The 12,069-nt window shown below is 34.1% G+C and overlaps 1 protein-coding gene across 2 annotated transcripts in view; it reads right to left on the bottom strand.

The window, feature by feature from the left end:
- The window catches only part of LOC130913497 (T-box transcription factor TBX5-like), a 50,618-nt gene extending 40,273 nt beyond the window's left edge, over positions 1-10,345 (bottom strand). The window contains exons 1-4 of one of the 2 annotated variants that reach the window (XM_057832162.1): positions 10,061-10,345; positions 7,658-7,807; positions 7,440-7,534; positions 7,243-7,362 (exon numbers count right to left, since the gene is read on the bottom strand). In XM_057832162.1, coding sequence (XP_057688145.1) covers positions 7,243-7,362; positions 7,440-7,534; positions 7,658-7,801 — 359 coding nt within the window. In that variant the 5' untranslated portion in view covers positions 7,802-7,807; positions 10,061-10,345. The remainder of the gene's footprint in view (positions 1-7,242; positions 7,363-7,439; positions 7,535-7,657; positions 7,808-10,060) is intronic. The other variant, XM_057832163.1, reaches the window with a different exon arrangement.
- Positions 10,346-12,069: the final 1,724 nt, after the last annotated feature.

The raw sequence follows: 12,069 nt of genomic DNA, 5'->3' as shown, positions 1-12,069 counted from the left end.
TACACTTTCAAATCAGTGATTCTTTTCATGACATAGCATGCGTGTAGTTTCACTTGTAATGGCTGTGCTTATAAGCAAAGTATACTGTACATTTGCCCTATAATTAGTTTGGATTGACGCTTATACGGGGTGCTGCCATTGACGTCCATGGACGTCCAAATTTTTCCCATTCATTTTCAATGGCAAAAAAAACAATGTCCCCAAATCAACAGGAAATGACCAGATATCAATAGGACATGTACCCCAAATGCCCCCGATTGCATTGACGCGTATGTAAGTTGATACCATTGACGTCCATGGACGTCCAAAATTTTTCCCAATGTCCCCAAATCAGTAGGAAATGACCAGATATCAATTGGACGTGTACCCCAAATGTCCCCGATTGCATTGACGCTTATGGAGGGTGATTCCATTGACGTCCATGGACGTCCAAACGCCACATTCATTTCCAATGGCTTTTCAACATGTTTTTTTCATTTTATTGATGCCAATGTAATTAGATTCCATTGACACCTATGTAAGTCGATGCCATTGACAGTCATGGACGCCAAAATTTTTCCCATTCATTTTCAATGGGGAAAAAACAAAATTTCTCCAAATCAACACAAAATGACCAGATATCAATATGACGTGTACACCAAATGTCCCTGATTGCATTGACGCTTGTGGAGGGGGATGCCATTGACGTCCATAGACGTCCAAACTTCCCATGCATTTCCAATGGCATTTCATCATGTTTTTTTTTTCATTTTATTGATGCCAATGTACTTGGATTCAATTGACACCTATGTAAGTTGATACCATTGACGTCCATGCACGTCCAAATTTTTTCCCATTCATTTTCAATGGCAAAAAAAAAAAACAATGTCCCCAAATCAACAGGAAATGACCAGATATCAATAGGACGTGTATCCCAAATGTCCCCGATTGCATTGATGCTTATGAAGGGTGCTGCCATTGACGGACATGGACGTCCAATCCTCCCAATCATTTCTAATGGCGTTTACTTTGTTTAATGCCATTGACTGGCATTATTGTCCATTCTATTGATAGACCTGAGTGGGGCTAAGATCTGTATCTCCACAGAGGAAAGACCCAGATGTAATTTCTCCCGAAATTGCAGTTTCTAGTTAGTTTGGAAACACAAAGACTAACTTTCACGCCTATTAGTTCAGGTGATACAATGTTCGGTTAAAAACTACAAAAGAAACATTTTTGAAAACTTCCAGAATAAATGTCTGGATTTTATTAGCAAATTTAAATTGCAATGTGCATGACTTACATTTTATTAACATACGCAATAAATACAAACTTGTTAATAATCTTTTAACTATGAGGAATGCAAAAAAAAAAAAATAAACATTTGTCTTAAGACCACTCAAACTGACTGTCAACATAAAGAAATTAAGTATAACTGAAAAAACCTTGTTAGGGAATAACAAAAATAAATAAAATTGGAGCCTTCCTTCAGGTAAAACACTACTGCTTTTGACCGCAAGCACAGCCAAACTCAACAAAAAAATGAAAGCTGCTCTGGGCTAAACATAGAGGACGACACTTCTCTCTAAGCAGCTTTCTACTCGAGTTTTGCAGGTTAGCAAATTCACACAGTTTGATGCTATGCTAACTCTGATGCAGGTTGGACTTTCAGTAGCAAAATTTGTGGCGTGTTCCCCACCTCCAGAACAATTACTCACAGTGGCTGCTGCTGGCCAAAAAAACCTTTCTAATTTCCCTCCTCTTCAGAGGGGCTGGAGGAGGTGGCATGTAAGTCATTAAACAATCAAACGTGCGTTTGAGGGGGAAAAATGGACTGGCACATTCAGTAAGTGAAAAGGGGTAAATGTAATTCTGAACATAATGAAAATAATTCACTTAATAATGGTAGGGTCAATTCTATCCTTACAACATATGTGAAGACAATCTAAATTAGCGATATCACTGAACTTATTATATAACGCAAATCAGGTTGCTTAAAAGTTGGTGGGGACAAATTTATTTTTGCATTCAAACAGATTTTTTAAAATGGAAAATATATATTTTGATTGAGTCAACTTTTTTTGTTTGTTTGTTTTTTTTTTTTTTTTTTTGATTGAAGCAAATTTTGTTTTGGATCGAATAATGAAGACACAAATCTACCTCCATATGGCTCCGCCCAGGGTATACAATTTTTGACTGGGGTAACTACACTGGCACGACACCGGCGGACGTACCAAATTCAATGGATGACGATCTTGGGCGAAAAGTATTGCCTAAGCCGCCTGATTTAGAATTCCCCTCAAGAATGATGGGAAACAAAAAATGCTCATTGTTTACTTATTATTATACATATTCTTGTAAGTTAATTTTATTGCTGACACTGTGTTTTGGGGTCATCAACATGTTGTGCCCCCCCTGTCCCAAAAGTCAAACTCCGCCTATTTAGTACTACAGATGCCCCGATTGATCGGGTGCCGATCAATCGGGTCCGATCACGTCATTTTCAAAGTATCGGCATCGGCAAAAAAATATCGGAATTTAACGCAATTAACGCATGCGCGGTATGACGCATTCACGCATTGCCGTCATAGCCTATTAGATCACTGTTTTGCTTAGATATAGCGATAAAAGCCAACGCCAAGCAAGTGAAGTACATGCAAGTATTTATTAAAGCCATGTAATTAATGGGCAGAAGCTTTACAACACTCCCAAAGTGACTATGAATGTAGTAGAAGTCGCTTTGAAGTAGTTGGACAAGGTTTGATCATTATCTTAACCCATGCAATATACCCAACGCAGAGAAGATATAACATTTGGTGCAACCACACACAGTCATGGTTGCACCACTTCCACTTAGCCACATGGCCCCTTCTCATCATGCTTTTGGGCTTCAGTTTCATTTACTGAAAGCTCAACAAATACACTAGATGGCAGTATTTAGTCGCAATATACAAACTCACATTTATCCTTTAAGAATTACAACTCTATCAATGGATCCCTTTCACAGAAAGAATGTTAATAATGTTAATGCCATCTTGTGGATTTTTTGTTATGATAAACAAATACGGTACTTATGAATGTATAAATCCGTCTTCATCTTTCCATTCCAACAATAATTTACAGAAAAATATGGCATATTTTATAGATGGTTTGAATTGCGATTAATTACGATTAATTAATTTTTAAACTGTAATTAACTTGATTAAAAATTTTAATATTTTAATTAGGGCTGTCAAAATTATCGCGTTAACGGGCGTTAATTTTTAAAATTAATCACGTTAAAATATTTGACGCAATTAACGCAGATGCCCCGCTCAGAGAGATTTAAATGACAGTACACAGTGAAACGTTCACTTGTTGTGTTTTGTGGAGTTTTGCCGCCCTCTGCTGGCGGTTGGGTGCGACTGATTTTATAGGCTTCAGCATCCATGATCATTGTGTAAGTAATTATTGACATCAACAATGGCGGGCTACTAGTGTATTTTTTGATTGAAAATTTTACAAATTTTATTAAAACGAAAACATTAAGAGGGGTTTTAATATAAATTTTCTATAACTTGTGCTAACATTTACCTTTTAAGAACTACAAGTCTTTCTATCCATGGATCGCTTTAACAGAATGTTAATAATGTTAATGCCATCTTGTTGATTTATTGTTATGATAAACAAATAGTCCTTATGTACCGTATGTTGAATGTATATATCCATATTGTGTCTTATCTTTCCATTCCAACAATAATTTACAGAAAAATATGGCATATTTTATAGATGGTTTGAATTGCGATTAATTGCGGTTAATTACGATTAATGAATTTTTAAGCTGTAATTAACGCGATTAAAAATTTTAATCGTCTGACAGCCCTAATTTTAATATTTTTTAATTACATCGTTTTCTAATTGTATTTAATGCTACAGACAAAATGTCTTACACTCATCCAGAGTCTTTAGTTTTGGTTTAAAGATTGGTTCATAATAACAACAAACATCATCCCCTACCATTTATTGTCACACTCACAAAGTGTGGCACCGAAAAAAAACTTGGAACATTGTCAGCATTGTCATGTTGGAATATAAAAAAAGATACTTGGAGCAATTGAATTAAGTTTTATTCATTTTTTTTCTTAATGCATTGCCAAAATGTATATGATCGGGAAAAATTATCGGGAATGATTGGAGTTGAATCGGGAGCAAAAAAAAAGCAATCGGATCGGGAAATATCGGCAGATACTCAAACTAAAACGATCGGGATCGGATCGGGAGCAAAAAAACATGATCGGGGCATCTCTAGTTAGTACTGCATTCTTTTGTATGTAAAACCCTTCCATCTACAATGAGCGCATTCGTGATTATATTTTGACGATCCGCGCATTATATACAATAATGCGTATGGGAGTCCAAAGAGGCCAAGCAGTGATGCATCAGTGGGACTCGGATTTCCCCCCTCAGCTGAATGGGGGACTTCAATCCGTGCCGTGCACTCTGTCCGCCCGGTGAACCCTTGGCAGACTGATTTAACCGGCGGGTAGACGAAGAGAAGAGGCAGGAAGTAGGCCAGCCCGGTCTGGAAAGAGGGCCTGACTTTTAAGCAATATACGATGCATTGATGGAGAGGAACCCAAATGGTTTATTTAACACTTTGAGGGCCTGTGGTCACTACAGCTGTTCAAAAGTTAACTCTTAGAGTAAGTGACAATTTTTGGTAATTATTTTTTGTTAACACTTTACAAATCGCAATTTTTTGGTCATTATTTTTTTCTTAATTTGCAGTTATTTTTATGTATTTTTTTTCACGGTTAATCTTTTTTGTATTTTTTAAAGATTTTCCCACCATGAATACAATGCATTTACAAATTAAGATTTGTACTCCACTCAAACACCAGAACAAAGTGCAATTTTTTGGTCGGGGATGTTTCATATGCTTTTATTGGTTATTTTTAATGTGTTTTTAATTAGAAATGAGCACTTTACGTTATCCTTTTTGAAGTTGCGTTTGGTCAAAGAGCCAAAATAGCAAAGAGGGCGTTTTGAAGCTCATCATTTGATTTCCAAATGTATTTTTTGGTCAACACTTTTGATATTTAACCATATATAGTGCAAATCGCTATTTTTTGTCTTTTTTTTTATTTTTATTTTTTTAAATACAGGTATTAGCTATTATTTTTAAAAAAAATTTTTCCATGATTAATCATTAGTGTATTTTTTTTAAGCTTTTACCATTCGCCATTTTTGGTCATTAAAAAAAGTGAAATCTTAGCAATTATTATTATTATTATTATTTTTCTTTTTCCATGATTAATCATTATTATATATATTTTAAGATTTTACCATTATTAATACAGTACATATACAAATGAATACAATGTTAATAAAAACTAAAATATGAATTTATAATGAATACAGTAGTGGACACCTGTTCAAAAGTTGACACTTTTAACCCTATAGAATAAGTGACGGTTTTTGGTAAGTACTTTTTTGTTAACACTTATGACCTTTGACCCTATATAGGGCAAGTCGCTATTTTTGGTCATTAAAAAAATTTAAATATTAGCAAATATTTGTATGTATTTTTTTTTTTTTATGTTTAATCTTTATTGCATTTTTTAAGCTTTTACCATTATGAATACAGTACAGTTACAAATTCAGACAGTGATGATAAAAACGAAATTATGAATTTATAATGAATACAGTAGTGGACAGTTGTTCAAAAGTTAACACTTTTAACCCTATGGAATAAGTGAAGATTTTTGGTAATTATTTATATATATAACACTTAAGATACTTAACATTTTTTGGTCTTTAAAAAAATTAACTTTTTTTTAATCATGATTAATCATCATTGTATTTGTTAAGCTTTTACCATTATAAATACAGTACAATTACACATGTACACAATGTTAATAAAACTATATGCAATTAAAATGAATACAGTAGTGGACAGCTGTTCAAAAGTTAGAAAAAGTAACGGTTTTTGGTAATTATCCTATATAGGTCAAATCGCTATTTTTGGTCATTAAACAAAAATATTAGCAATTATTTTTGGTCTTTTTTTCATTATTAATCATTATTGTACTTTTTTTTAAGCTTTTACTACATTTAAAAATTAATACAATTTTATTAAAAATAAATTATGAAATTAAAATGAACACAGTATAGTAGTGCACAGCTGTTCAAAGTTGACACTTTTAACCCTATGGAATAAATGACGTTTTGTGGTAATTATTTTAATGTTAACACTTAAGACCTTTAACTCTATATAGGAAAAATCGTTATTTTTGGTCATTAAAAATTTTAAATATTAGCTATTATTATTATTTTCATGATTAATCAGTATTGTATTTTTAAGCTTTTAGTATTATGAATACAGTACATATACAAATGAATACAATGTTAATAAAAACTAAATTATTAAATTAAAATGAATACACTAGAGGACAGCTTTTCAAAAGTTGACACTTTTAACCCTATAGGATAAATGACTATTTTTAGTAATTATTATTATTATTAATTAATTAATTAATTAATTTTTTATGTTAATACTTAATACCTTTAAACCCATGTGGGGCAAATTGTTAATTTTGGTCATTAAAAAAAAAAAAAAAAATATATATATATATATATATATATATATATATATTAACAATTATTTTTATGTTTTTTTTTTTTTTCATGATTAATCAATATTGTATTTTTTAAGCTTTTACATTATGAATACAGTACATTTACAAATGAATACAATGTTAATAAAAACTAAATTATGAAACTAAAATGAATACAAACAGAAATACACAATGTTCACCGCCTCAAATAACTTTAAAGGTCGATATTTTGTTCCCCCTCCAAATATTTAATATTAAGGCCGTGGTGCTGGATCAAGTGACCCGACCGACACCCAGAACACATGTCTGTGCCTGTTCAATTTTGTCGTGCTTTCATGACTTTTTCCTAAAACTGCTTGTTTTACCTCACTATATATTTTTTTAAATTTTGCAATCACTCCCAGAAAATGTCATTTGAACATCATTTCGGCCCTTTGAACGTTAACTCATTTATATGACATTGATGGCGATAGACGTCCAATTCATTTGAACCGGGAAGACTGGCTGTGAATGCTCGTGTTTCAGTGCCATTATAACTGAGAGCTCTGTCAGGGTTCGGGGGATGGTGGGGGCTTAAATTGACATTTTGTATTTCTGGAATGCTGAAATTTGCTATACTACATAGGTTCGTTAAACATGCTCATGAATTTATAAAGACGAAACCCACCATTTGTTGTCTGCAAACTTATAGCGGTGGTCATCTCCGGGCACAATGTCCATAAGGAGAATGTATTTGGTTTTAGGGTTGAGACCTGTGACCTTCACCTTATAACTTGGAAACATGCGCCTATATTGAAAATAAAGTGGAAGACAAATATCAAGTCATTTAGCTGCTTTTTACATTCAATATTTATTCATCCTTACCTTCCAGCTTTGGTGATGATCATTTCAGTTCCAACTTCATCGAACCTCGTCCAAAGCTCCCTGTCGTGAAGGAAAACTTTGATTCCTTCCATGCCCTGTGCAAGAAAAACATGCAAATAAAACGGACGATTATTATGAGATTTCTTCACATTAAATTTTTCACTTGTATTAGGCAACTCATCAGGAATAAACTAATGCAAAAAAATATTTTCACACACCATCTGACTGGAATTTGCCTGTTGCGAAGCAGGTGATTTTAAATTATAGCTGCTGAGATTGTCCTGTTTATTCTCCTTGGGAGAATCCATGCAGTTGGAATCCGGACGCTCAGCGAGGCCGAACTGGTCGCCTCCGTTTGCCATGTCGTCCTACACACACACCATCACACACATTTAATTGACCAAATACAATGGTCGTAATTTGCTGAAGAAAAAAATAAATAAAAAATTGGGGTGTAAGTTTTTTAGGCCACTCTATTTCTACAAACTGTATAACCATTCATAAAATATGGCCTTATATATGTCAATATCCTAATTTGCATACATTACCTAAATATCATATCCTAAATATCTAAATGTCATACCTAAATATCGATCCTAAATAACATATTGCAGATGTTTTCATTTCAAGAGCCTTTCAGTTGCACGTTTTAAAATGGTCTTTTACTTAAAATGAGACTAAACGTTCGTGCACTTGACCTCTTACATTGTTTAGAGGTAGGTTTTTGCAGGTAAATTCGCGGTGACAAGCAGGTTATATTTGACCAAGGGCGTGGGACATAAAACTTGCAACTTTTCAGGATGCTCAAATTGTCCCCGCCAACTTTTAAGCAACATTGTCATCCCATATGTTGTAAGGATACAATTAAATTGACCCTATATATTAAGTGAATTATTTTCATTATGTTCAGAATTACATTTACCCCTTTTCATCTGCTGAATGTGCCGGTCCATCCCCCCCGCCCCCGCCACACTTTCAAACGCACATTTGATTGGCTGATGACTTGCATTCATTTACAATGTATTTATTTTCTATAACGATGTAAATCCTAACAAGTTAAGTTTAGTTAAAGAAATTTAGGAAACCGATTACCTTGGGATAATTAAGTCAACAAACTTCATTGTGTTAAGTAGTGTGAAATTATTAACTTTAAATTAAATTTGATACACCTAAAATGTCATGATTTTAGACAAATTCAGAATTTTGACTTTTTTTTTCTGGAAAAAAAAAAAAAAAAGATAGATGCAAGTCAACACGTGCATCTGTAGGTTCCACCAGAATTAAAAAAAAAAAACAAAACAGGATTTAGCAAGGGTTATAGATATTAGAGCGCTTATTACACATATTCATTTTGACTTTTCTTTTTACAACTTTGATAAAAAAGGTTTCATTAGGACCTTAGTTTTCAAATTTTGGGATTCCCTGATAATTGTTGCAGGTATTTAAGGGTTAAATTCAAATCAAGTTGTGACAACTCAATTACTTTGAGTCAAATTAACAATATATTCTGACAAAAACAAGTGGGCATCGCTTGAAATTTGTATTACACTTTGACTTCAGGTATTTTAGTGTAATCCACTTCGATAAAGTTGACAGGAACTCATTAAAGATTAGTCACAATAAGTTACTATAGTATGCCAAAGTAAGTAGGCAGTACTTAAATGTAAGTAAATACACGTAACATATCTTAGTTTAGCCAACTTTAAAATAAGAAATCACAAAATGGCATTATGAACATTGATTGTTTAAAAAAAACAAATAAATCATGTGTACATTATTTATTAGATTTTTTTTTCAGCCATTGCAGACTTTTTTTACCTTCACAAAATGGCATTGTTTTTTTAAAAAATTTTTTTTAATTCAAATAAATAATGTGCACATTATTTATTTGATTTTTTTTTTTAATTTTCAGACATTTTTTTTCCAGATAATCATACATTAATCATAGTCGTTTTCATTTTTTGTTGAGTTTATCTGTGCTTGTGGACATGAACACAATAAATTTTATTTATTTTTGTTATACCCTGACTAAGACGCTTTTTCAGTTATATTTTTGGTATTCGTTTGGACAGACAATGTTGAGTGGTCCTAAGACAAATGTTTATATTTTGCATTCCTTGGATATTTAAGAGATTATTAATAAATTTGTATTTATTGTGTATGTTAATTTAAATTCAAAAATTGCAATTTAAATTTGCTAATAAAATCCAGACACTTATTCTGGAAGTTCTCGAAATTTTTTTTTAGTAGTTTTAAAAACAAAGGTTCGAATTGAACGGTGTATCACTTAGTATAGGTTAATGCACATTTATTTTGCATTGATTATTTAGCTTATCAATTAATTAGGTTCATATTCGTGTGAAATGTAGCCATGACCCCCGTTCACCTAATCTGTTTGGTTTTATGTCCTGTCCCCAGAAAAAGTGTACATGCAGGTTATGTTGTTATTCGTCCCTACCAATGTTAAAACCAAACGTATGCACGTGTATTTGGCCAATATTAATTTATACATGTCAGATTTAGGTGCAATTTCGCAAAGATTAAGATTAAGACATCCACTATTCTAAAATAGCCATCGCGAGTGACTTCAAACGTGGACTCTATTTAGGTTGTCCTCTTACCTCAAGCGGTCCACAGTGGAAAACTCACGCTCATCCTTCTCGATTCGTCCTCCCTGCACGATCCCCTCTTTGGTGAAACTTTAGAATTTCCCACTTCAATATCTGACTGGAAGCGGTCCACGTGTTTCTGCGATATGTTGTGAAAAATGCAGCATAATCCACGGCGCGCTGATTTGGAAAAACATCCGTTCTGGTTTGAGTGTTTTCTGGGCCGAATCAGATCATCGCTGCTGTAATTTGCGGGCTTTTAGTGTCGCTCATCCCCCGGTTGCCCTCACCGACTTGGTGCCAGCACCGATCTGGACCCAGCTCATCACATCCTTCATCACAAATGGAGTTAAACAGTGGATGAGACGCATATCCCCGCCCCTTTTTCGCTCTCCTGTGTTGCTATTGGCTGAGCTGTTTAGTTTGGCATGCATGGCATATGCGCCCCCCTCGCTTCTTCATCTTTTCATTTTTTATCATTGTTATCATCATTTTCTAAATGATAATAAATGTTTTTTATAAGCATGTGCGTATATGTATTTTTCAAAACATTTTTTTGAAGGAGAAATTTTGGTCCGGAGAAGAAAAAAAATAATCCGAAATTATATTCCCGGACAAAGAAAGCGAATGGCGGCATTCGGTAGTAGCGACGTCACACAACAATCATGTTTAATCTCGTCGTTGATTCACGAGGATCATCACACTGACCGGATTACAGGACAAGCTCATCACCGGGGGCAAACATGAAGGGGTCACCGGGAGGTTATACTCCTGCCTGTATGCTTTTTATACGAGGCAGGCGACTGACTCCATTCGTGTTGAGATTTGAGACATTTACGCATCGTCGGCTATTGTGTGGCTGACTGGACCCAGGATGGACATGATATGATCTTATTGTGGGGTCTTTTGTAATGGGTCATATGACTTGAAATGTCGTTCAACATATAGAACAGGATCCTCAAATACAAATCTTGAAAGTCCACTATTATTTTTTTTCATACAAGCATGGGTCCATTTATTAATGTCGGTCAAGTACAAGGCAGGTCGAAGGTGGTAAAGGTGGTTTTCTTTTGACCAAACAAAAATACAAACATTCTGGATTAAATAAAAATAAATTCCTCTTGTGCTTTATCCCCATTGCTTATTTCAATTATTATTAGTAGTAGTGTTTGTTTTTTTTTTTAAAGCAGTAATGTGAAGTAATTTCTTCACATGCCAAATAGGGTCACAAGTAAAGTAATTAAACATTGTCCAACAAATAAAGCATGAAAAAATGATTTATATGTTGTATATTTGACAAAATAATCGCTTTTCCGAAGTTCGAGCCTGAAAGGGGACGAACCCGGAAGTGATACGTCACACCGGGAACGCGATGACACCTCCATACATACGGCCGCCATACGAAGCCCTTCAAACAATGATTCAAACAGCGATATAAGCGATAGATCAAGCGCAAGGGAGGAGATCCAAGTTTTTGAAGAGTTGGAGGAAGAAGAGGGAGATTGGAATTTTATGTTATTAGCCAGACGCTAATCAGGATACAAACAATGTGCCTAGACTACCTGACGTGGAATGGATACAAGACCCATCGAGATTACAACATTGGTAAAATATAGGCTGTTATTTTTTTCATGATTTGAAGATGCAGGCATTTGCATATAATTTTATGTTTATGTCTATCTGATGACATTGTTAAAAAAAATAATAATCAGACTTCATGTTCATTTTGGCAGATCCGGCAGCTCTTGTGCATATAAAATAATAATATAAAAACGATGGGGGGAAAGAAGGAGATGAGTCGTTGTTATATCTTGACCGAGTGACCCACACGACACCTTTTATTGGCTTTTACAACTTTACTCAACGTCTTGCCAAGTGACTCTGAACAACAACTTTGCTCCCCTTTAGTGAAGGAGTAAGGCACAAACAATAACACATCTAAATGACATGCGTACACTCTACTGATTAACTCCCGTATTACAACTAAATAATATCCACTATATCACAGTCGCCGATGGCTT

The sequence above is a fragment of the Corythoichthys intestinalis genome, chromosome 3 (genome assembly GCF_030265065.1).
Source record: "Corythoichthys intestinalis isolate RoL2023-P3 chromosome 3, ASM3026506v1, whole genome shotgun sequence".
Lineage (NCBI taxonomy): Eukaryota > Metazoa > Chordata > Actinopteri > Syngnathiformes > Syngnathidae > Corythoichthys > Corythoichthys intestinalis.
This window is presented reverse-complemented; position numbering and strand designations above follow the sequence as displayed.